Genomic DNA, 22,964 nt, shown 5'->3' on the forward strand with positions numbered 1-22,964 from the left:
GAATTGATGAGGGATATTTCATTTTGGGTTTTGATTTTAGCGATTAATAAAAAGTAAAAGATAGAAAATATCTATTAATTTTCTGCATTTTTACTCTTAAATATCACACTTCTTCACATCTTGTTCTTTATATTGGTAGAGAGTTCCATCTTTTGGATATTGAGATCGTAGATGTTGGAAAAGTTTAATTTAAGTGTTTTTGCAATGTGACCCTGCAACTTTACAATATGACTTAACAACTTCCATTTTTTTATAAGAATGAGACTAAGGTAAGTTAAAACATCAAAAATATATTCACTTGGTAGAAGTTCTAGATCAATTTGGGAAATGATTTCCAATGCTTGGCATTCCATATAAACTAATTACCTCAACAAGCATAACTTTCTTAAGTTGCTTTCACAAATCATTGAGAGCATATTTAATAGCCAATGTTACAAACTATTAATTATATTAGTTTATGTTAATAAAAAATTTAAATATTCCATTCATAAACTCCATAAAACTATTAAGTTTAACAATACACCAATTTATAAAATGTTATTAGTTAAAATCCAAATCACTATAGTCAAAGGATCTTAACTCGAGTGGTTTGGTGAACAAATCTCCAAAGACATGTTGTAACTAGCTTGTTTGTGGTATTTATGAAATAGTTCTATCAAGTGTAATAGTGGAAACCGATAATAATTCTGGTGAAATTCCCATTCCGATTAAAAAAATCCAAATCACTATAATAAAATAACATTGACATTAAAGTGACATAAAATTGAGATATTTAGAGATGAGTTATCAAATGTTGTCACTTCAATTTTAATTTATATCTTGAGAATCTAAAATACAACGTGTTACATCTATAGGCATTTGTCACAAATAATTGTGTGCCAACTGACTTTTCAATGATAAAGGATACATTTTTAGAGAGGTTCTTTGCCCCACCTCTTTTTGCAAGGACAGGGGCGATATCGTAAGTTGAGACCCAATTGGAGAAATCAAAGGTGCCATGTCTACCAGGATGTGAGTGGTGTCTCTGTTGTGTTGAAACAAAATGGTTTGAAAGAAAGATGAAGGTTCTAACTAGGGCATTGTCATAGATGATTGAAAAAAAAATGGCAATTAAAATTATTTTAGTTTCACTCAAATATGTAAAATTTACTATTTTAATTATTTTAAAGGTATTTATGTTTATATTGTAAAAATGTTTTTTATCAAACTAGTATTTCTATAATATTTCTATATGTGTTAATGTGCAAAAATGGACTCTCTCTCTCTCACTTTGTCTCTCTCCTTGGATTTTTATATTGTGTGCATCCATTTTTATTTTTTTTTGTATGAAGATATTTTTATTTTTTATTGTGTTTATGGTCACATGTTCAAATCCAAAGGGGTAGAGAATATGCACCTCCAACTTTGAGCATGAGTGACTAACTCGAATGGTAAGGAATGCAGGATTGTGCAATTAAGGTTTTTAATCGCCTATGTAAATAGATCATGCCATGCACCAAGTGCTCTAAGCATCAAATAAAGAAGAAACGACCTCTTTCTCCCTTGGAGATTGCAATTTTTCAATACCCTAGTCGGAGATCTTTAACACTCTTGCAGAGAAGGAAACAATTATCGCTCGCATGGACTCAACATTATACCTTGGGAATTTTTCTCAATTGGGAGAAGACTGGGTCTAACATAGGTCTCACTCATCTTCATTACTATGTGGCAGACCATCAAATTGGGTATGTTGTTTCTCTTTCCTATCTTCTCAGGTTCTTGGTTTTAACTAATTTACCCCAGGGAAGTCAATTGTATTTTCTTTAATCCCTTCGGTCATTTGGATTTGGCACATAGCATGGCCACTTGGTGTGAAATCCAAGGGTGTATGCATCAAGGAAAAGAATTTTTGGTTTGTATCCTTCAGGAAACCTCAAAGTTTAAAGAGTGGCATGTTGCTTGGTCTTTGGTTCTCATATATAATTGATCTATCTAACTCCTCATAGATACCTTGGAATTTCATCTGAGGCTCTTTTGGTAACATCCATTTGCTCTTTTTTTGTTTTAATCTCAATATTGATTTGTTGGGTAACATTTGTCTTATTGTAGTGATGTGAGGGCACAATTCCTATCAACACCATCCACTTTGGAATGTATGGGATTGTTAGTTAGGTATGAATTTCCATGCTTATCACTTATCCTCACATTGTTACATCTCTCCACAAGTTTGACAGACAAAATTCTCTTCTTGGTTTATGTACCCTTCATCTCGACAGTGCAACTGTTATCGCTCAAAGGCCTTCCTAGGAACCTTACACAAAGGGAATCAACAATCATTTTATGAATTTCTCCCTCAAACAACTTACAAGCTGACAAGCCATAGGCATTACAAAGCAACCATTAAAGAGGGCCAGGTATATCAACCTGCTCAAGACACAATGGCAAGAATTAATACATGCAATCAAATTCGACCCCCTACCACTTGGGATGCATGCGAGTGTGGGAGGGGAAGAGGTAAGGGTCATGGAGGAACTTCAACGCACACATGAGGTCTGGAATTTGTGTACCTTGATTCCTCCACAACCATTTCTAGAGAGAGAATGTAAGTCCTGGAGCAAACAATAGTGGTCAGAGAAGGTCAACCCACTAATGAAGATTTGATTGTAGAATTTGGTCCAATTTCCCTTAACTTGGGTCATACACGCGGCAAAAGGAGACTATAAATGCAAACCTTACACTTGTACTGATAGATGAAAGTCATTATGCTAAAAATTCTTGATGAAGGGCAGGAAGACATAAATTATTCATTGGATTGGTTGGTAGATCTCCACCATGAGTAGCATAATTCCCACATTCAATTGTTCTATATAGATACTAGACTAGCTAAGATTGAGTTACATATTCCTTGCATCTCTCCTACAACTCCACCAGGGTCCAACACCAAGGACCCTGCACTAGTTGACTCCTCAGACTAGAATTTGTGATACATGTTTATGTTGTTAAGTTTCTGGTTAGTTCCCTGTTTTGTTGAAGTATTATATATTGTAGTACTGTCGATATTTCTTAAATATTTCAAATTTTGGACTACTTATTCTAAGTTTCAGTGGCCAACAGACATGTTTTCCCAATCAAGTAGCTTGAGGCCACCTTAACTACCTTTTCAGAAACTATGTATTATTTTTTAGGAAAGTAATGAGAAAAGTTTCATATGCTTACAAAAAAATGAACATGTTATCTCCTACGCAATGTATTGTGATAAGGGGGTTTACATATTTATTTTCCAATGTTACAACTACCATGAATGTTGAATGAAATTATTTTATATTGCATATTAGGTATGTTATAGTGTATTGTGGTTGCAAATATTATGTTTGTTGTAAAACTCCTCATTCCTTATTTAAGGAGTTAGCAATTAAAATATCTTCTACTTGTTATTAATAAAGCAAGTTTACATGCTAAAATATAAGACAAGTGTGCTCCATTTATGGAAATATGGAAGATAATTTTAGAAACCAATATGCATGTACTTTTTTAGTTGTTTACCTTATTTGTTGTCATCTTTAATGGTAGAGAGGGAATCTTTTGAATACATAAATCATTGTAGTATGTTGTTCTTAAAAATATGATGCATTTTAATAATAAAAAAATTATAGATTATACATGAACTATAAATAAATATATGTGAACTTTCATTTACATTAAAAGAAATAACATTGATGCATTAGATATTCTCTCAACTATATTTATTGCAAATATCAAGGCCTTAGTCAAAGTATGAACATCTCATTGTGTTACAAGATATCTCTTTTATTAAGTAAAAAAATTCAACTATATTTGTTACAAAGATCAAGACCCTAGCCAAAGTATGAAGAGATCTTATTGTGTTACAAAGATTTCTCTTTTTATTAAGTAAAACAAGAATTTCACATATCAATTTTTTTTTTAAAAGGAGACATTCAATCGGTTTAGGTAATGAAGGTGAAGTAAATAATAGAAAATAGTAGAAAATATCTATTAATTGTCTGCATTTTTATTCTTAAATATCACACTTCTAGAGAGCTTACTCTTTAGATTGATAGAGAGTTCCATCTTTTGGATATTAAGATCATAGAAATCAACTATATCTATCGCAAAGATCAAGAACTTAGCCAAAGTATGAAGATATCTCATTTTCTTACAAAGATTTCTCTTTTTATTAAGTAAAAAAGACTTTCACATATTAATGTTTTTTGAAAGGGAGACATTCATTGGGTTTACGTAATGAAGGTGATGTAAAGCATTGTTCATTTTGGGTTTTGATTTTAGCGATTAATAATAAGTCAAAGATAGAAAATAGATATTAATATTTTGCATTTTTGCTCTTAAATATCAAACTTCTTCACATCTTGTTCTTTAGATTGGTAGAGAGTTCCATCTTTTGGATATTGAGATCATAGATGTTGGAAAAGTTTAATTTGAGTGTTTTTGCAATGTGACTCTGCAACTTTACAATATGATTTAACAACTTCCATTTTTTATAAGAATGGGACTAAGGTAAGTTAAAACATTAAAAATATATTAACTGGGTAGAAGTTCTAGATCAATTTGGAAAATTATTTCCAATGCTTGGCATTCCATTTAAACTAATTACCTCAATGAGCATAACTTTCTTAAGTTTCTTACGCAAATCCATGAGAACATATTTAATATCCAATGCTACAAACTCTTCACTATCTTTATTTATGTTAATAAAAAACTTAAATATTCCATTCAAAAAATCCATAAAAACTATTAAATTTATCAATACAACAATTTATAAAATGTTATTAGTTAAAATCCAAATCATTGTAGTCAAAGGATCTTAGCTTGAGTGGTTTGGTGAACAATTCTCCAAAGACATGTTATAACTAGCTTATTTGTGGTATTTATGAAATAGTTGTATCATGTTTAATAGTGGAAACCGACATGAATTCTGGTGAAATTCTCATTCCGATTAAAAAATCTAAATCACTATAATAAAATGTCATTGTCAAAAAAGTGACATAAAATTGAGATATTTAGAGATGAATTATGAAATGTCGGCACTTTAATTTTAATTTATATCTTGAGAATCTAAAACATGGTTTGTTAGATCTATGGGCATTAGTCACAAATAATTGTGTGCCAACCAACTTTTCAATGATAAAGGAGACATTTTTAGAGAGTTTTTTTGCCCCCGCCTCTTTTTGCAAGGATGGGGGCAATATCATAAGTTGAGACCCAATTGGAGAAATCAATGGTGCCATGTCCACCAAGATGTGAGTGGTGTCTCTATTGTGTTGAAACAAAATGGTTTGAAAGAAAGATGAAGGTTCTAACTAGGGCATTGTCATAGATGCAAGGCAAGTGATTGAAAAGAAATTGGCAATTAAAATTATTTTAGTTTCACTCAAATATGTAAAAATTACTATTTTAATTATTTTAAAGGTATTTATGTTTATATTGTAAATTTTTTTTTTTTTTAATCAAAATAGTATATCTATAATATTTCTATATGTGTTTATGTGCAAAATTGGGCTCTCTCTCTCTGGGGATTTTTATATTGTATGTATCCATTTTTTTGTAGTTTGTATGAAGATACTTTTAGTTTTTATTGTGTTTATGGTCACATGTTCAAATCAAAGGGGTAGAATATAAGCACCTCCATAATGTATGTCAAAACATTGGGAGAAAGGAGGTCCTCTCGCAATTAAATAGGTCTCATAAACCAATTTGATGTCTAATTTTACCCTTAGATAATTATTAATATTTAATATATGTATTATTTGTATTTATATTGACACTCATATACAATGATGATAATATTGTCTATATGACAAGTTTTCATGTGACCCCACATTTGTGTTATATATAACAATTAATTATATCACCTATATTAGTCAATCAGTTGCAGAGATACATAAAGAGCATTTATCACATATGCAAATTTCTCTCATCAACACAAATATGAAGGACTTTTAGCAAATAAAAATAAATAAATATACAAATGCTTCTTTAATTAAGTTGTTAGGAAAACACCATAACATATTATTAAATTGTATACACTTCAATGTCTTCTTTTTATATTATTTAGAAATAATTTTGTTTGAATCAATATAATTTTTTTAAGCATGGTAATTTAAGATTTTTGAATTAAAATAAAATATTAAAAATAATAATAATTTTAAATATTATATAAAATAATTTCTATTTTTAATTAAAAGAATTAAATAAAAACTTAAAATAACTTCAAATATAACCCAAAGTAATTATTAAATAAAATGTAATGTAATTTTCCTAAATTCTTCTATAGTTACCAATTTTATTTTTATGAAAAGAAAAATCATTTTTTATTTCAAATTTTACTATATCTTTATTTATAATTTAATCTATAGATATTTTTTGTTATTTTTAATTATATTCATTTATAATAATTTAATTTTAAATAACAATTTAATTAAATTAATCTTTTATTAAAATTTAACAATATTAATGAACTATGCATATTATTTGCTTGATTTTAAAATTATTTTATTTAAACCAAAAAGTTCAATTTCCTTTTGAATATAAAAAACAATTAAATTTCTAAATTATTTAAAATATAACATTATTCTATATAAAATACTTATTTATAAATACTTAACACTTAACATGGGCATATTTATAATAAATAATCATAGAACATAATCTCGAAAGTCTAAAGTTACTCAAAGTCCAAATGAGAAAGTAAATCTAAAGTTACTACGACAAAATTGGAAATTTAAAGCTATTAAAGAGAATATAAATAAAAGATGGAATACCCACTAGTATGAAATAACTATAATATTCATAACTATAATAATAAAATGTAGCCATCAAAAGATTGAATACCTACTCGTATGAAACAATATGACCCATGTTTCGAACAAAAATATGGGATTTAATTTTAAAGTCAACCTTAGTCATATTTAACATTAAGTCATATTTGATTACTAAATTTATGAAGGCATAAATAACTATAATAATATAGTCATCATTAGGGCAAAGAAAATTTAAAAGATTGAATACCTAGTCGTATGAAATAATAGTATGACCAAATAATAATAATATTATTATTATTATTTTAAGGTCAACCTTAAGTCATATTCAATGATTGCTAAATTTATGAAGGCATATATATTTTTATTTTTTAGTTTCGAATCTTTAACTTTTTAGAAGGAAACACATACTCTTAATCATTAGGCCTACTCAAGCTGTATTGACCATTATTATTATTATTATTATTATTATTTAATTTTGATTGCTAAATCTATTAAGGCATATATATTTTACTTTTCTAGTTTTGAACCTGTGACCTCTTAGAAGGAAACACATACTCTTAATCATTAGACATACTCAAGTTGTATTGACCATTATTATTATTGTTATTATTATTTAATTTTGATTGCTAAATCTATTAAGGCATATATACTTTACTTTTCTAGTTTTGAACCTGTGACCTCTTAGAAGGAAACACATACTCTTAATCATTAGACATACTCAAGTTGTATTGACCATTATTATTATTATTATTATTGTTTAATTTTAAGGTCAACGTTAAGTCATATTTCTTTTCGAGTTTTGAACATGTGATCTCTTAGAAGGAAACACATACTATTAATTGAAGTGTTTAATCCCACTCATAGTCATCAACCAAAAGCATACATAAAGGTCAATATCTCTTGGAGAGCCAATATTCTTATTGCTCAATTAAGGATTAATTATCATCAACTCCGTTGTGAAACAGGGCAGTGGAAAAGGCCAAAAGAAGCGTGGGAGGAAAGAGTATGCATTTTTTGTTCTTCCCAAAAAGTGGAAACAGAAAAACATTTCATTTTAGAATGTGAGGCCTTCAAAGACAACAGGGAAAGTTATGCAGATATGCTGGCAGTTAGCTCTTGGGATAATCTATTTAGCCAGAATGTGAGGCCTTCAAAGACAACAAGGAAAGTTATGCAGATATGCTGGCAGTTAGCTCTTGGGATAATCTATTTAGCCAGGGGTTAGTCAAGAAGTTGGGAGCATTTATTGTGAAGCTTCACAAAAAAGGGTTGAATATATCAAGTAGATGAAGAAGCAATCTATCCCATAAGCTATCTTTAGCTTCGTGGACTAATAATTTCTTTCTTTCTTTCTTCTTTCTTAGGCCTAGAAGGAAACACACTCTTAACCATTAAACCTACTCAAACTCTATTGACCATTAATATTGAAATATGTTAACTAAACCCCATCCATACTATAATCAAAACTTAACCTAACATCTAAAAATATACTTTATAAATTTATTTTATAAATGAAAAGTAATTATAATTTTTAAATTATATTAATAATATAATTAAAGGTGTTTAAATAATCATTTTTATTTTTAATAATTTTTTATTCATAGCACTATTATTTTTTATTAATATTTTTTTTTTCATTTTTCATTTATGTTTTTAATGTTTTCATTGTGGGCGCATTTGCGCCCAAGCCTTCCCGTCTGTAAATGAATCCGATGCATCTCAGAAAACGCCACGCCATGAATTTGAGATCGGCTCGACAACCACGTCAGGGACGGCTCCCTGCTGCTGTCGGCGCATTGCGCAGACTCATTCCCACAACCCTCGAAAGTTGTGGCCATGGCGAAGAGCCCCTGGATGCGAGGAAAATCCATTGCCTTCGTTGGAGCTGCAACACCAGCCGGGTCTACTGATCAGCCCCGCGGGCCGTCTCTCTTAGTCCCACGACTACTCGCTTAATGGCGCCCATGAGCGTCAAGTCCAGAAACTCCCGGTTGCTGACAGCTGTGGCCGCTGCGTCGGTCAGATTGGTCGAATTCAGGGAAGCTCGAACTGTTAATTATAAGTGGGTTTTTTTTGGTAATAAGCTCTGTGAGGATAAGTTCTCTGGCAGATATCAGCAGATAATAATTTTTCAAGAACTTATCCACTGATAAGTTATTGGGATAATTTATTGGTTGATAATTTATACTATGATATCTTATTAGTTGATAAGTTACCTCTGATAAATTATATTGAGATAAGTTCTATATAATAACTTATTAGTGGATAAGTTATAAGAAATAAGTTATCAACTGATAAGTTTGTTTATATAATTTACCAGAGGTAGCTTATTCAAAGAGTACTTATCAATTTTTAGCTTATTAAAAGATAACTTATAAGAAGCAACTTATCAACAGATAACTTATTGGTACCCAACCTATCGACAGATAACTTATTGGTACACAACCTATCGACAGATAACTTATGACATAATACTTATAAACTGATAACCTATCAGACTAACTTATTGATGATAATTTCCGATAAAACTTATCAGACTAACTTATTGATGATAATTTATTCATATAACTTATCCAATGATAATTTATCAGTATCACTTATCAACTAATAAGTCTTATGGATAATTTACCAGAAGGACTTATTCGATAATAATTTATCAGATATAATTTATTAACTGATAAGTTTGTATGATAACTTAGCAGATAACTTATTAACCAAGGTTATCGTACAATAACCTATCTATCTATAAGTTATCATTAGATAAGTCGTCTGCAAGTAAGCTATCATTAGATAAGTCGTCTGCAAGTAAGCTATCATTAGATAAGTTCTCTCTTGATAACTTCTCTGCTGATAGCTTATTTGCATTGACGGATTGATGGTGAAGATTGTGGTGTTGACGAATTCCTTTCAGCAGAGGCAATGGGAGCGGATCGCACTGAGCGGAATTATGAACAATTTTCTTCACAGGAACTGTTTTAATATTTTGAGGTCATGGGAGCAAATCCCACTCAGTGGGAATTCTGAACAATTTTCTTCTTGGGCACTGATTTAATATTCTTCTTATTCGTCAATGTCACTGAGATTTTAACATTGTAATGGGGCAGGCACCATTAAAACACATAACGAGCACCATTACTACTCAAGGATTCAACTGTGTGCGGTCTGCGTTCATAGTCACTAACCCCGCTAATTGAAACCCCTGAATTCGTTGAATTTGAGATTATGGCTGATATATATATATATATATATATATATATATATATATATATATATATATATATATATATATATGGTTATAGCTTATTCGCATGCACTGATCAATGGTGAATATTGTGGTGTTGGCGAATTCGTTTCAGCAGAGGTAATGGGAGGCGGAACGCACTCAGCAGAAATTCTGGACAATTTCCGCATAATCATCTTGCGTTATCACTTCGTCATATTCATCGTGGGGAATTTCAGTGTAGGCTTCGCTCTGGGTCGAAGGATTTCTCTGTTCCAAAGGAGCTGGCTACCATTTCACCAAGGGCTTTCAGAAATTGGGCAAGGAATTTCACTATAGGCTTCGCTCTAGGTTGAAGGATTTTTCTGTTCCAAAGGGGCTAGCTACCATTTCACCAAGAGCTTTCAAAAATTGAGCAATACCACCACCATGACTCATGCAATGGTTAGAGCGCAAACCCAATACGTAACCTCCACATCTTAGACGCGCTCCCTGGAAATTTAAGATTAAACTTTCACTTAAAGAATTCCTTCATTGATTTCACCTACAATCCCTAGAGATCTTTTTGATCCAATTTAAGATTAAACCTTCACTTAAACACTCTTCATTGATCCCACCTACAATCCCTATTTGATCCAATTTAAAATTAAACCTCCACTTTTTAATGGAGATTTTTGGTCCCACTAAAACTTTTTTTTCTAAAAAGGATGAGGAATTTTTTCCCGTGCCTCCTTTGATAAATAGGATTTCTTCTTTGTTAGAACTTCATCATCTAATAATTCAACAAATCTTGTTATTGCCTACGATTTTCATCTAGCTTCCTTTGCAATATAATTTCATGATCAAACCCAATCTACATGATGATAAGCCCATATTCTAGCCACCATTGGTGTTGCCCCACTCAAGTATCCCTTAACTATGTATTCTAGCCACCATTGGCATTGCCCCAATCAAGTATCCCTTAACTATGTATTCTAGCCATCATTGGTGTTACCCCATTCAAGTATCCCTTAACTATGTATTCTAGCCACCATTGGTGTTGCCCCACTCAAGTATCCATTTTGGGATTACCCCACTCAAATATCCCTCGACTCCATATTCTAGCCACCATTCACGTTGCCCCACTCAAGTGTCCCTTTTGGGATAGGAGGTTGTGAATCCTTATAAGCTAAGAAGGGGAAGCTCTCCAATTTAGCTTGATGAGGACATAGACAATTAGACATCGCTTGCCATCAACATAAAAATTTTAAGTTCAAGTTTGCAAATAATAGATCAAAATTGCAATTAAGGACAAGCATAAATGATATTAACTCTAGATAGAAAAGCTCATGACATTGACTCTAGGTAGAAAAGCTCATTATATGTTTATTCTCGGAAAATGAAAGCTTAAATGACATTAACTTCAGATAGGTGAGCTTATTATATGTTTATTCTCAGAAAATGAAAAAAATTATTACTCAATAAACCATGAATTATAAATTATGTTTAAATGTCCCATGAAACTTAACCATTAATTCAACATACATAATGGGATGTTAATGGAACATGTCTCTGGTGGCAAAACAACTCTTTGAGAATAGATCTTCAATGTCTGGTGGCAAAACAACTCTTTGAGAATAGATATTCAATTATGTTTACAGTGACAATCATAGATTATTCATTTACCATCTTCAAAAACTATCCAATCATGAGAGGTCACGTATACCAATAGAGCTAGTGTACCTCTATTAAGGTAGAGCAATTGTAACATTAAATATTGAACAGGGCATTTTATTTGAACCACATGAAACATTGATTCAACATGCATTTTTAGAATTTTTAGAATGTGAAATTACATACAAGAGACAATGTTCATTATGATGATCAAAATTGTTTTCTAAAATGCATACATACCACTATATCTCTAATATCATATATTAATGATGTGTGTTAATGATGTATGTAAATACAATAGTGATCAACAAAAGGCTTAATATTTCTAAGCACTCCAGAATTCATGTGCATGTCCATGTCATGTAAATAACGATCAACAAAGGCTTAATAGACATTAATATCAAAACACTCATTATCAAAGGCTTAATAGACACCAATAAACACGCATTATCAAAACAAGGATTTGAACTACAAAGTAAACACTTATTATTTGTGTGCTTCATCACAGATTGTAACATCGAAATAGTAAATATCAAAACATTTTTTAAACAGTGATGTAACAAGGGTCAATAGTAACCACAAAGTAGTGATGTAATAACAATAAATCGTGATCAATATTTCGACAATATCACAAGTTTTTTATTATTATTATCATTGACCAAGGGTAAATAGTAACAATAACAGCCAAATAGTGAATATCAACACACTTTTTAAGTAGGAGCAATGATGTAACAAGGGTCAATAGTAACCACAAAGTAGTGATGTAATAACAGTTAATAGTGATCAATATTTCAACAATATCACAAGATTTTATTATTATTATCATTGACCAAGGGTAAATAGTTACAACCATAAATATTTCAACAATATCACAAGTTTATTATTATTATTATTATCATTGACCACTACACTATATCTATTAGTTCAATGGACTCTCCCTCTTCCCTCATGATTAGTTCATTCATTACACAAAGGAATCCCATGGACAAAAACAAAATATCATGTAAATCCTAATAGATTGTACCCTCAATCCTAGCAACGGTCTTTATACTATTCTCTCTTAGATTAGAGGGGAGTGCATAAAAGGGTAAATAGTAACAATGGTAATGAGGTAACATCGGAAAATAATGATCAATATTTCAACAATATCACAAGTTTATTATTATTATTGACAAATTGTAAGGAAATAGTACTGATTTATGTCCACTCGACCAACTGTCCATAGTGCTAATAATAATGCCATCCAATATGTCAAAGTATTTTCTAAATCATGAAATCTAGTGATGTGAAATTCAACTCTACAATGCTCATAAACACAATTAAAAAAGACCAGCGTGTCTACAATGCTCATAAACGCAATGAAAAAACCAACATTCAAAATGCATCTGCAATCATATATTCAAAAGAAACATTATAACCAACAGTCTACAATGCTCATTTCGACGGAAACGGTGTCTAGGGCTCTGCTAGGGTTCTGCTAGGGCTCTGGACGTTCCTTCGACAACGCCGACAGCGCCCCAGTCAAGCTCATCTCTGAAGAAAAAAGAACGCTGCAGCGACTCAGATCTGTAGCGCACCAGGGCCTCTCAATGGCGCAGCCGCAGGGGGGGCGTCAGGGCCCTCCCCGTCGCAGCAAGATCCAGCGCAAAGTGTCGTCTTCGGGTCAGTGGACGGAGAGATCCTGAACGGGGGAAAAATACCCCAGAGCGGCAACAAAGGAATTGGAAATCATAAGGATGAAGACAGTAATCCCCAGGAGGGTACTGAACAGCCTGAAGAAGGTCTGAAGGTCACTTCATCAACCTGCAGACCAGTTGCCAAGGAAAGACCGAGAATCGAGCTGCCAGGAGACATAATAGACAGAAGAATCGAGTTCATGCGAGATCATGCCCTCATCGGGAAGTTCATAGGGTTCTGGCCTACTGAGAAAGCCCTAAAGGGATGGATAGCGGCGAAATGGAAACCAAAGGGGGATGTCACGCTACAGCTTGGCCCGAAAGGTTTCTTCACAGCAATATTCTATTGCCTGGAGGACAAACACAGAATATTAGTGGGAGGGCCATACTTTTTCAACTCGGCCGGACTGTATCTGAGGGACTGGATCCCCAAATTCAACCCAGACAAGGAAGATCTTACCTGGGCGCCTGTCTGGATTCGGTTATACTCTCTCCCGGATGAATATTGGGAGGAGGAAGCTCTTAAAAGGATAGGAAATGGGGTGGGAGAATATATCAGAGCTGCGGAAGAAACCAAGTCTCGTAAGTACATCTCCTATGCCCGAATTTGTGTTTTTATTCGCCTCAATGAAGCTCTTCCAGAATCGGTCACTCTTGCGCATTGGGATGAGGAATGGATCCAGCCTCTCGATTATGAGCATGTTCCTTTTCGGTGCCGAAAATGCCACACCCTTGGTCATCTCTTCAGGGATTGTCCTCAAAACATCCAAAATAGCTTTCCCGACTCTTCTGATTCACCTGCCCAGGATGGCTTCACCAAAGTCACCAGCAGGAAGCGTTCTCACAAAAAACCCCAACATGGGTTCAAACCCCAGCCCTCCAAGTCTCATGGCCCAGTAACCAAGAACAGCTTTGACATTCTTGGCCAGGCCTCTGAAAATCCTCCTCACATCGCTGAAGCCAATCTTGATCAACCGTCCTCCTCGTCGCCTTCCCCTCCATTGCATCCCCCTCCCAAATCTCCCTCACCTGTTTTCTCCCCCTCTATTCTCAAAAGGGACCAGGAAGGAACTCCAGAGATCATCAAAGAAATGGAAGTTGACGGAAAATCGGAACGTCCCCAGGACTCAGAGATCAGCACTGAAGAAACCGATCAAGTGCAAATCATGGATGTAGAGCCCGAGAGTATCGATCTGCACGGCTTAGACATCCTAGAGCTGGAACTAGCTTGTAAAAAAAAAGCATACGATGCAATACCAGAACTCCAACTCAACAAGCTCGAAATGGTCATTTCTCGAGCTTATTACCAAAGCCAACTTGGCATACAATCAGGCAGCCAATGGGACGGAAGTCCGCGCACAAAAGACACAAAGAAAAGAGGCAGAAAGACAGATCTGCAAAGGACAATAGAGATCGGGAAAATCCTGGTGGATTCAGGCAGATACGCACAGTTAACAAAGTACTACAAACCCTCTATCAACGGTTAATGATGAAACTGGTATCATGGAATATAAGAGGACTTAACAGTCCCGGAAAACTCAGGATGTTAAAACATATGATCAAAAAGGAAAAGCCACAAATGTGCTTTCTCCAAGAAACTAAGTGTAACAGTACTATGCTAGGTAGCATTCTTTCAAAAGCCTAGCCTGGTTCTAGATCGGTAGCAGTAGACGCCTCCGGAGCCTCGGGGGGACTGGCAATAGCATGGAATACCCAGTCGGTATCCCTTTCGGATTTTCATGCGGCGCACCACCTCATTCAGGCGACCTTTCATATCTTGGGCACCAATATTTATGGTAATCTCTCAAATGTTTACTTCCCACAAGACACTGGAAGTAAGATAGCGCTTCTAGACACAATTGAAGCTCTTAGCAACAGCAGAAGGTACCCACTCTGGATAGTTGCCGGGGATTTCAACATGATAACTAAAACTGAAGAAAAGCTGGGGGGCAGACGAGAATGGAGCATGAAGACAACCACTTCAAGGACTTCATCCAAGCAACCTCTCTCATAGACATGCCGTTTTGTAATGGCACCTTTACTTGGAGCAATCGCAGGTCGGGCAAACACCAGATCGCCTCAAAACTGGATCGATTCCTCCTCTCTGACAATGCAGTCCACTTAGGAGGGGACATCACAGCAGCCATTCTTGCTCACTCGGGATCGGACCACTGGCCAATAGCACTGCAATGGCAAAGGCCAGGTAACTCAATCAAACGACCATTCCGATTCGAAGGTTTTTGGCTCACGCATCCTACTTTCACGGATTTTGTGAAGACTACGTGGGCATCATTCACTCCCCCAGAAGGATCAAATATGTATCAATTCCAACAAAAATTAAGATTTCTCAAAGATCACTTGAAAAGGTGGAACAGGGAAACCTTTGGAAACATCTTTAAAGAGCAGCAAAAGCTCACCCAGGACCTGGAGACTCTTCACCAAAGAGTCATTGTGGCAGGACACTCGGAGGCCACCTTGGAGCAGGAACGCCTCATCCATAGCCAACTGGAGAACAGAAGGAAGCAGGAAGAAATCTACTGGAAACAAAAGTCAAGGATCAGATGGCTGAAGGAGGGTGAGCGTAATACAAAATTCTTCCATCGAACTACTGTTCAGAGAAGAATGCACAATCACATTCCCTTCATCCAAAAACAGTCAGGGGCAAAAGTAGAGACCCATGAGGAGATTGAAGAGGAACTCCTCAACCACTTCAAACAGATCCATCAAGAACAAAGAGAAGATCGGCGACAGGCCATACGCAAAATCACGAGCAACATTCCAAAAATCATTACGGAGGAACAAAACGAACTCTTAATGCGCCCCATTCTTCCTCAGGAAGTGGACGAAGCAATGAAGCAGCTCAAAGAAGGCAAGGCCCCGGGGCCAGATGGTTTTTCTACCACCTTCTTTCACTCCTTCTGGGACATGCTAAAGGAGGAGGTCTGGCAGATAGTCGAAGAATCCAGGGCAACGCGCTGGCTCTTGCCCTCTCTCAACGCTACCTTCATAACTCTCATCCCCAAAGAGGAGGACGCCATCACCCCTGACAAGTTCAGGCCCATTGCGTTATGCAATGTCATCTACAAAGTAATATCAAAAGTTATAGCAAACCGTCTCAAACCTCTGCTACCTGGGCTCATCTCCCCGGAACAGTCAGGGTACGTGGAAGGGAGGCACATAATGGATGGCATCCTGCTCTCTCACGAAATTATTCATTCCCTCAAGCACTCAAAGCAATCAGGTATGCTTCTCAAACTAGACCTCTCCAAGGCTTTTGACAAACTAAGCTGGAATTACATTCATAACATGCTTTTAGCTTTTGGTTTCTGCTCTCCTTGGATCCGATGGATCATGAACCTGATTTCTTCCACTCATTTCTCTATTCTCGTCAATGGCATCCCCTCCCGTCCCTTTAATCCTTCTAGAGGTATCCGTCAAGGGGATCCCCTCTCCCCCTTTCTCTTCGTCCTTATGGCTGAAGGGCTAGGGAGGCACATCAAGCAAGCTCTCCTTTCTCATCAGATCAATGGCATCTCCGTGCATAATTCCCCTGCCACCTCTCACCAACAGTTCGTCGACGACACGATGCTTTTTGGGTATCCCTCTGCCCGTGAAGCCCACCGTCTAAAATCCCTCCTTCAAGACTTCTCGGAGGCCTCAGGCATGCACATCAATTGCTCTAAGTCCCAAATCTTCTTCTTCCATACTCCGCCCTCTGTCAAAGCTGTTGTTTCTCGCATCCTGGGGTTCCCCGCGGCCTCCTTGCCCTCTAAATACCTTGGTGCTCCCCTTTCGGCTTCAGCCCTCAAGCAACCCGCTTGGCGTTCCCTGCTTGAGAAATTAGAAAATCGTCTCAATCTCTGGACTTACAGATCTCTTAATTTAGCCAGCCGAATCGTCCTCATCAAATCGGTTTTGCAGGCTATGCCTCTGTACTTGTTTTCCATCCTCGCAGTGCCTAAATGGGTTTTAAAAAGTATAAGAAACCTACAGCGCAATTTTCTGTGGAGCAGCGCAGCTACCAATCGCAAATGGGCCCTGGTGAAGTGGACCAATGTCTGCATGCCCAAAGAAAAGGGAGGCATTGGATTAAGGGATCCTGAACACAGCAATTCCATTAGGAACGCCAAGATCTGGTGGCAATGGATCACTAGCCCAAATAAGCCTTGGGGAAAAATATGGACGGCCAAGTATGCCGGTAGTCGACCTCAAGAAGAACTCATCCGTTTCATCCCCACTGAAAAAGGATCCACAATATGGAATGCGGCCAAGCAACATCACCAGCTAATTCAGAAGCACAGCTTCTGGGAGATAAGGAACGGATGCACGGCAAGATTTTGGACTGATGCCTGGAACCAACGGCCTAAACTCCAAGATATTCTTCACCCGGCGCTAATACCTGACGGCCTGGACCAGCAGCAGGAAACAGTTCACCAATTCTGGTCTTCAGAGATGGAGCATAGCTTTAGGAAATGGAAGAGGAGCGACCTAATTCTCCACAATGCAGACACTCAGCAGCAAGAAGAGCTCACGATCGAACTCAAGAAAAGAAGCATCAGGCAGGATAATGGCGGGGATATTCTCAGATGGGGATACCTACCCAAGGGGTCTTACACTACTACAGAAGCATACAGGTTGTTATGCAGCTTCCCTTCTCCCCCAGACCCTGTGTGGAGCAAAATATGGAAGCTAGGACCATGGCCAAAAATCACCTACTTTCTTTGGCTGGTGAGTCATAAAAAAATACTCACCTGGGACAAGCTCAGAAAACGGAACTTTCACGGCCCCTCTATCTGTCTTAATTGCTCTCAAAATGAAGAAACTCTCCATCATCTTCTAGATACCTGCCCTCTAGCCAATCAATTATGGGACAAGGTCAGTTTCAGATGTCAAAAAAGTTGCAGGGGAGAAGGGGATATCATCAACTCCTTAAGACTCTGGCCAATGCAGCCCTACAACAGCAAGATCCTTAACCATATCTGGAGTATTATTCCGGGGATCGTCCTCTGGAATATATGGAAGGAATGTAATCAGCGCATTTTCAAAGACAAGAAATCTCCTTTAGAGGAAACCTGGAACAGGATTCATAAGAACATTCAAGAGACAATGGCGCTTCAGGTAGGGACTAAGGATGACCTCCCCTCCTCTGATAATGAGCACAACATTCTAAATAATTGGCAGCTGCAGCTACCCCTTGACTCTTTCAATAGCAGTGCTCCTAATAACCATAGCAAGAACTACTGTCAATGGGAAGCCCCTCCCAAAAATTCATACAAGCTAAATTTCGATGGGGCTTCCAAAGGAAATCTGGGCGCAGCAGGATATGGGGGCATAATAAGGGACTCTGAGGGCAAACCCACACGGATTTATTTTGGGAACATAGGGTGGGACACTAACAACTCAGCTGAGTTGGAAGGTCTATGGCAAGGCATGGTGCTAGCAGGGAATCTCAACCTACAACCCCTAATTGTAGAAGGGGACTCCCAAATTCTTATCAATATAGCCACCCGTCTTCAGAATGGCTCGAACGCAAGGAAAGTCGCTCCCAGTTGGAGGCTTGAAGCAAGGTTGAACAACTTAGCACAGAAGCTCAGCAATTTTAGTGCCATCTCCTTCACACACACTAAACGGGAGGGCAACAAAATTGCGGATCTCCTTGCTAACATCGGGACAAAGTCTGATCACTCTCTCTTATCGAGAGACATAAACATCATTTCTAACAGGCAGCAGCTCCAGGAATGCCAAAGCCTGATCCTTGCAGAGGCTATCACCCCGGATGCGGGTGTCATCGAGATAAACAATGGCGTGCCACATGCTGGGCATGGGCTGCCACGTGATAGAGCTTGGGCCTTTAATGCCTCAAGCCGCCGAAACTTCATAACCGGAGAGGCTTCAGGGCATCCTTAATGGAGCCGATGGAGGGGATGGCAAACCTGCAAGGGGCATTCAATGCAGGTCATTTCAATGGTAATGTTAAGCGGCTTAAGTATGAGGATTGGATGGGGAAGGGAGCTCATCGCGTTGAGAGGAATTCACAGAGTGTTGAGCGCCTATGCCGCGAGCTGGTGGTTGAGAGTTGGGCCGAGGTTCGCTTCATACCTGCGTTTCCTGGACTGTGTATACGTTTATTTAACTACTGCTCTATCCCGAATTGGGGATCGCAAGCTGTGGGGAAGGCTCGGAACCACTGCCGGACCACCTCTGCTCGGGAACGGATTAAGGTGCTGGTGGTTATCATGGTGCGTGAAAGGATGCCTTGTCGTAGAGGCCCCGGGCGCGGAGAATCCTCTCGTCCCCCAGCAGCGGACGTTCATCATCATTGTTGTTGTTGTTACTGTTATAGAAGAATGGGTGCCACCCCTATCCCGGCCTGTCAAGTTATGGAAGTTGGTAGCTCTAGTGGAGGGGAGCCCAAGCTCCCAGCATTTGGCTCAGTCATCTTCACACTGGGTAGCTCCGGGGATAATCCAGGTATTAATGCACATATCTCTGTGCTTTTCACCAAAATCCCAGAGGAGAACGAAGAAGAATCGTCTCTGGTCCTGGCTGAGGATAGCACTGCGCGCGGTAAGGGGAAGCTCCCAATGGGGGAGCCGTCAATTGCAGCGGAAAGCTCAGCGAGCGGTAAAGGGAAGCTCCCAGTGGAGGAGCCGGCAAGTGCGGAGGGCAATTCGGGGAGAGAGCATTCTCAACCCCCCTCCCATCTTCGAGCTCCCGAGCAGCCAGAACCTGCGCAAAATCCTATGGCTATGGAAGAAGAGCCAGAGGAATAGCTCTCAGCGGCGCTCTTTTGCTTCTGCCTTCTTCTCTCAGGGCGGGTTCTGGGGTATGGACAATTTCAATTTTCTGTTCTACATGGTGGTCTGTGTTCTTCTTGTTGCTAAGTCTTGCATGCGGTCTCCACCGTCGCAGTGGGGACGGAGTCTTCTGTTGGGCACAAGTCTTATTATGTTGCCCGGTTTTTATATGTTTATGGTTATGCTTTCAGTTTCTATAGTTTGTCTGGGTTACATGTCTTTTTGGAAGTGCCCCTGCGTGGGTCATTATGGTGCTATTCTGGAAACTCTTAGCGTCTTGAATTTTGATCTTTCTGAAACTATCGCCCTGCGAGGCAAAAATACAAGTCTGATAATGCCACCCATGGTGCCACAGTTGGCCCTGGGCAGCCAGCTTCTTTGGATGTAAAGTTTTCTGTACATATTAATATAAAAGTAGTTAGTATTGCCGAGAAAAAAAAAAAACAATCTACAATGCTCAAAAATACCATGAAGAAGCCAACTTTCACAGTGAATTTGCCGTCATATATTCAAAGTGAATTACAACCAACTGCATCTGCAATCATACATTCAAAGTAAACATTATAACCAACAGTCTACAATGCTCAAAAATACCATGAAGAAGCCAACTTTCACAGTGAATTTGCCATCATATATTCAAAGTGAATTACAAACAACAAGGACAGTGAATTATAACAAACAATCTACAATACTCAAAAATACCATGAAAAAGTCTACAATGCTCAAAAATACCACGAAGAAGCCAACCTTCAAGATGCATTTTCCATTCAAAGTGAATTACAACCAACAAGGGCAGTAAATTATAACCAACAATCTACAATACTCAAAAATACCATGAAGAAGTTTACAATGCTTATTCAAAGTGAAGTATTATAGTACTGAATTATGTCATGTTAAGCTGCTCGACCAACTGTCCATAGTGCTAATAATAATGCCATCCAATATGTCAAAGTATTTTCTAAATCATGAAATCCAGTGATGTGAAATTCAACTCTCTACAATACTCATAAACACCATAAAAAAACCATGTCTACAATGCTCATAAACACGATGAAAAAATCAACATTCAAAATGGATCTGCAATCATATATTCAAATAAACATTATAACCAACTGTCTACAATGCTCAAAAATACCATGAAGAAGCCAACCTTCACGGTGATTTTTTGTCAGGCCAGGTAGTAACTCCAATAGGCAGTAAAACTGATTCGTGTTATTCCATAGATAGGTTATTGTTATATACAATAGGGAGTGACTGTTCAGTTCATCTCCCGATGACTGTTCACATTCCTAATTTAATTATTTACATAAAATTCACCCAGTCATGAAGATTAGGTGTCAACATTCCCGCCCTTAATCTGAAGGGATGTTGGTGAGTCCAAGCATCATTCTGAATCGTTCAAGCTTTTCCCTTCCAAATGCTTTGGTGAAAATGTCTGCAATTTACTCATTTGTGGAACAATGATGGAGATGAATTGTTTTGGCCTCAACATAATGTCGAATGAGATGATATTTAGTATTTGTGTGCTTCATTCGATCATGGAACTTTGGGTTCTTGGCCAACTTTATTGTAGAGGTATTGTCAATCATGAGTGGGGTTGATTGTACTTGTTTTACCCGCAAATCTTCAAGAATTTTCCTGAGCCACACAATTTCTTTCGTTGCTTCAGCTGCTGCCACATATTCTACTTCTGTTGTGGAATCCGTTGGAATTGATTGTTTGCGTGATCTCCAGGAGACAGCTCCTAATCCAAGACTCATAGCATATCCTAAAGTAGATACCCCAGTTTCTTTGTCTCCATCGAAGTCTGAATCAGAGTATCCAATCAAGCTGAAGTCGTCCACCTGTGTATACTTGATCCCAAGGTCTTGAGTTCCCTTCAAGTACCTTAGAACTCTTTTTGCAGCAGACCAATGTCCCTCACAAGGCTTTTGCATAAACCTGGAGAGGATTCCAACAACAAATGAGATGTCTGGTCTGGTAGTAGTGAGGTAGATGAGACTTCCTACAAGCTGTCTATACTTTGTTGCATCCTCAAATTCGTTTCTTTCAATAGATGTGAGCTTTATGTTTTGTTCCATTGGAGTAGTAAGAGGATTGCACTCTGTCATGCCAAATCTATTTAACAAATCTCCAATGTATTTCTTTTGAGAAAGAAATATGGACTTTGGATGTTGGGTTACTTCAATGCCAAGATAGTAATGAACATAACCCAAATCAGTCATTTCAAAACTTTTCCCCAATTCCTTCTTTATGGATGCAATGTAGCTTTCATTGTTCCCTGTCATTAAAAGATCATCTACATATACCACAAGATATACAACTGTTTTGCCAACTTTCTTGACAAATAAAGTTGCATCACCAAGATCAAAATGATTGAAGTTGAGTTTCAGAAGATGCTCAGTTAGTTTTTCATACCAGGCTTGCGGTGCTTGTTTGAGGCCATACAAGGACTTCATGAGTTTGCATACTTTATGTTCATGTCCTTTCACAGCAAATCCTTCAGGTTGGAACATAAAAACATTCTCTTTTAGATCTCCATTCAAGAAGGCAGTTTTTACATCCATTTGATGGACTTTCCAACCGTTCTGAGCTGCTAGTGCAAAGAGTGTCTGGATGGTGGCCCATTTTGCTGTGGGGGCAAAAGTTTCCTCATAATCGACCCCTTCCATCTGTGCAAAACCTTTTGCCACAAGCCTAGCTTTGTGCTTGTCAAGTGAGCCGTCAGCTTTGTACTTGTTCTTGTAGACCCACTTGCAGCCAATTGGTTTGGTTCCAAATGGAGGATCAACCAACTTCCAAGTGTCGTTCTTTATGAGGGCATCATACTCCTTTTGCATCA

At 37.3% G+C, this 22,964-nt stretch overlaps 1 protein-coding gene across 1 annotated transcript; it reads left to right on the forward strand.

Moving 5' to 3' along the window:
• Positions 1 to 15,284: 15,284 nt before the first annotated feature.
• LOC149214616 (uncharacterized) lies at positions 15,285 to 19,232 on the forward strand. The gene is made up of 2 exons (XM_089389448.1): positions 15,285 to 15,770; positions 15,942 to 19,232. The coding sequence occupies exons 1-2, from the start codon at positions 15,285 to 15,287 to the stop codon at positions 19,230 to 19,232; spliced, it is 3,777 nt and encodes a 1,258-aa protein (XP_089245574.1).
• Positions 19,233 to 22,964: the final 3,732 nt, after the last annotated feature.

Source organism: Pinus tabuliformis, chromosome 1_1 (genome assembly GCF_031772625.1).
Source record: "Pinus tabuliformis cultivar Carrire ecotype Pingquan chromosome 1_1, CPIR1, whole genome shotgun sequence".
In the NCBI taxonomy this organism is placed as follows: Eukaryota; Viridiplantae; Streptophyta; class Pinopsida; order Pinales; family Pinaceae; genus Pinus; species Pinus tabuliformis.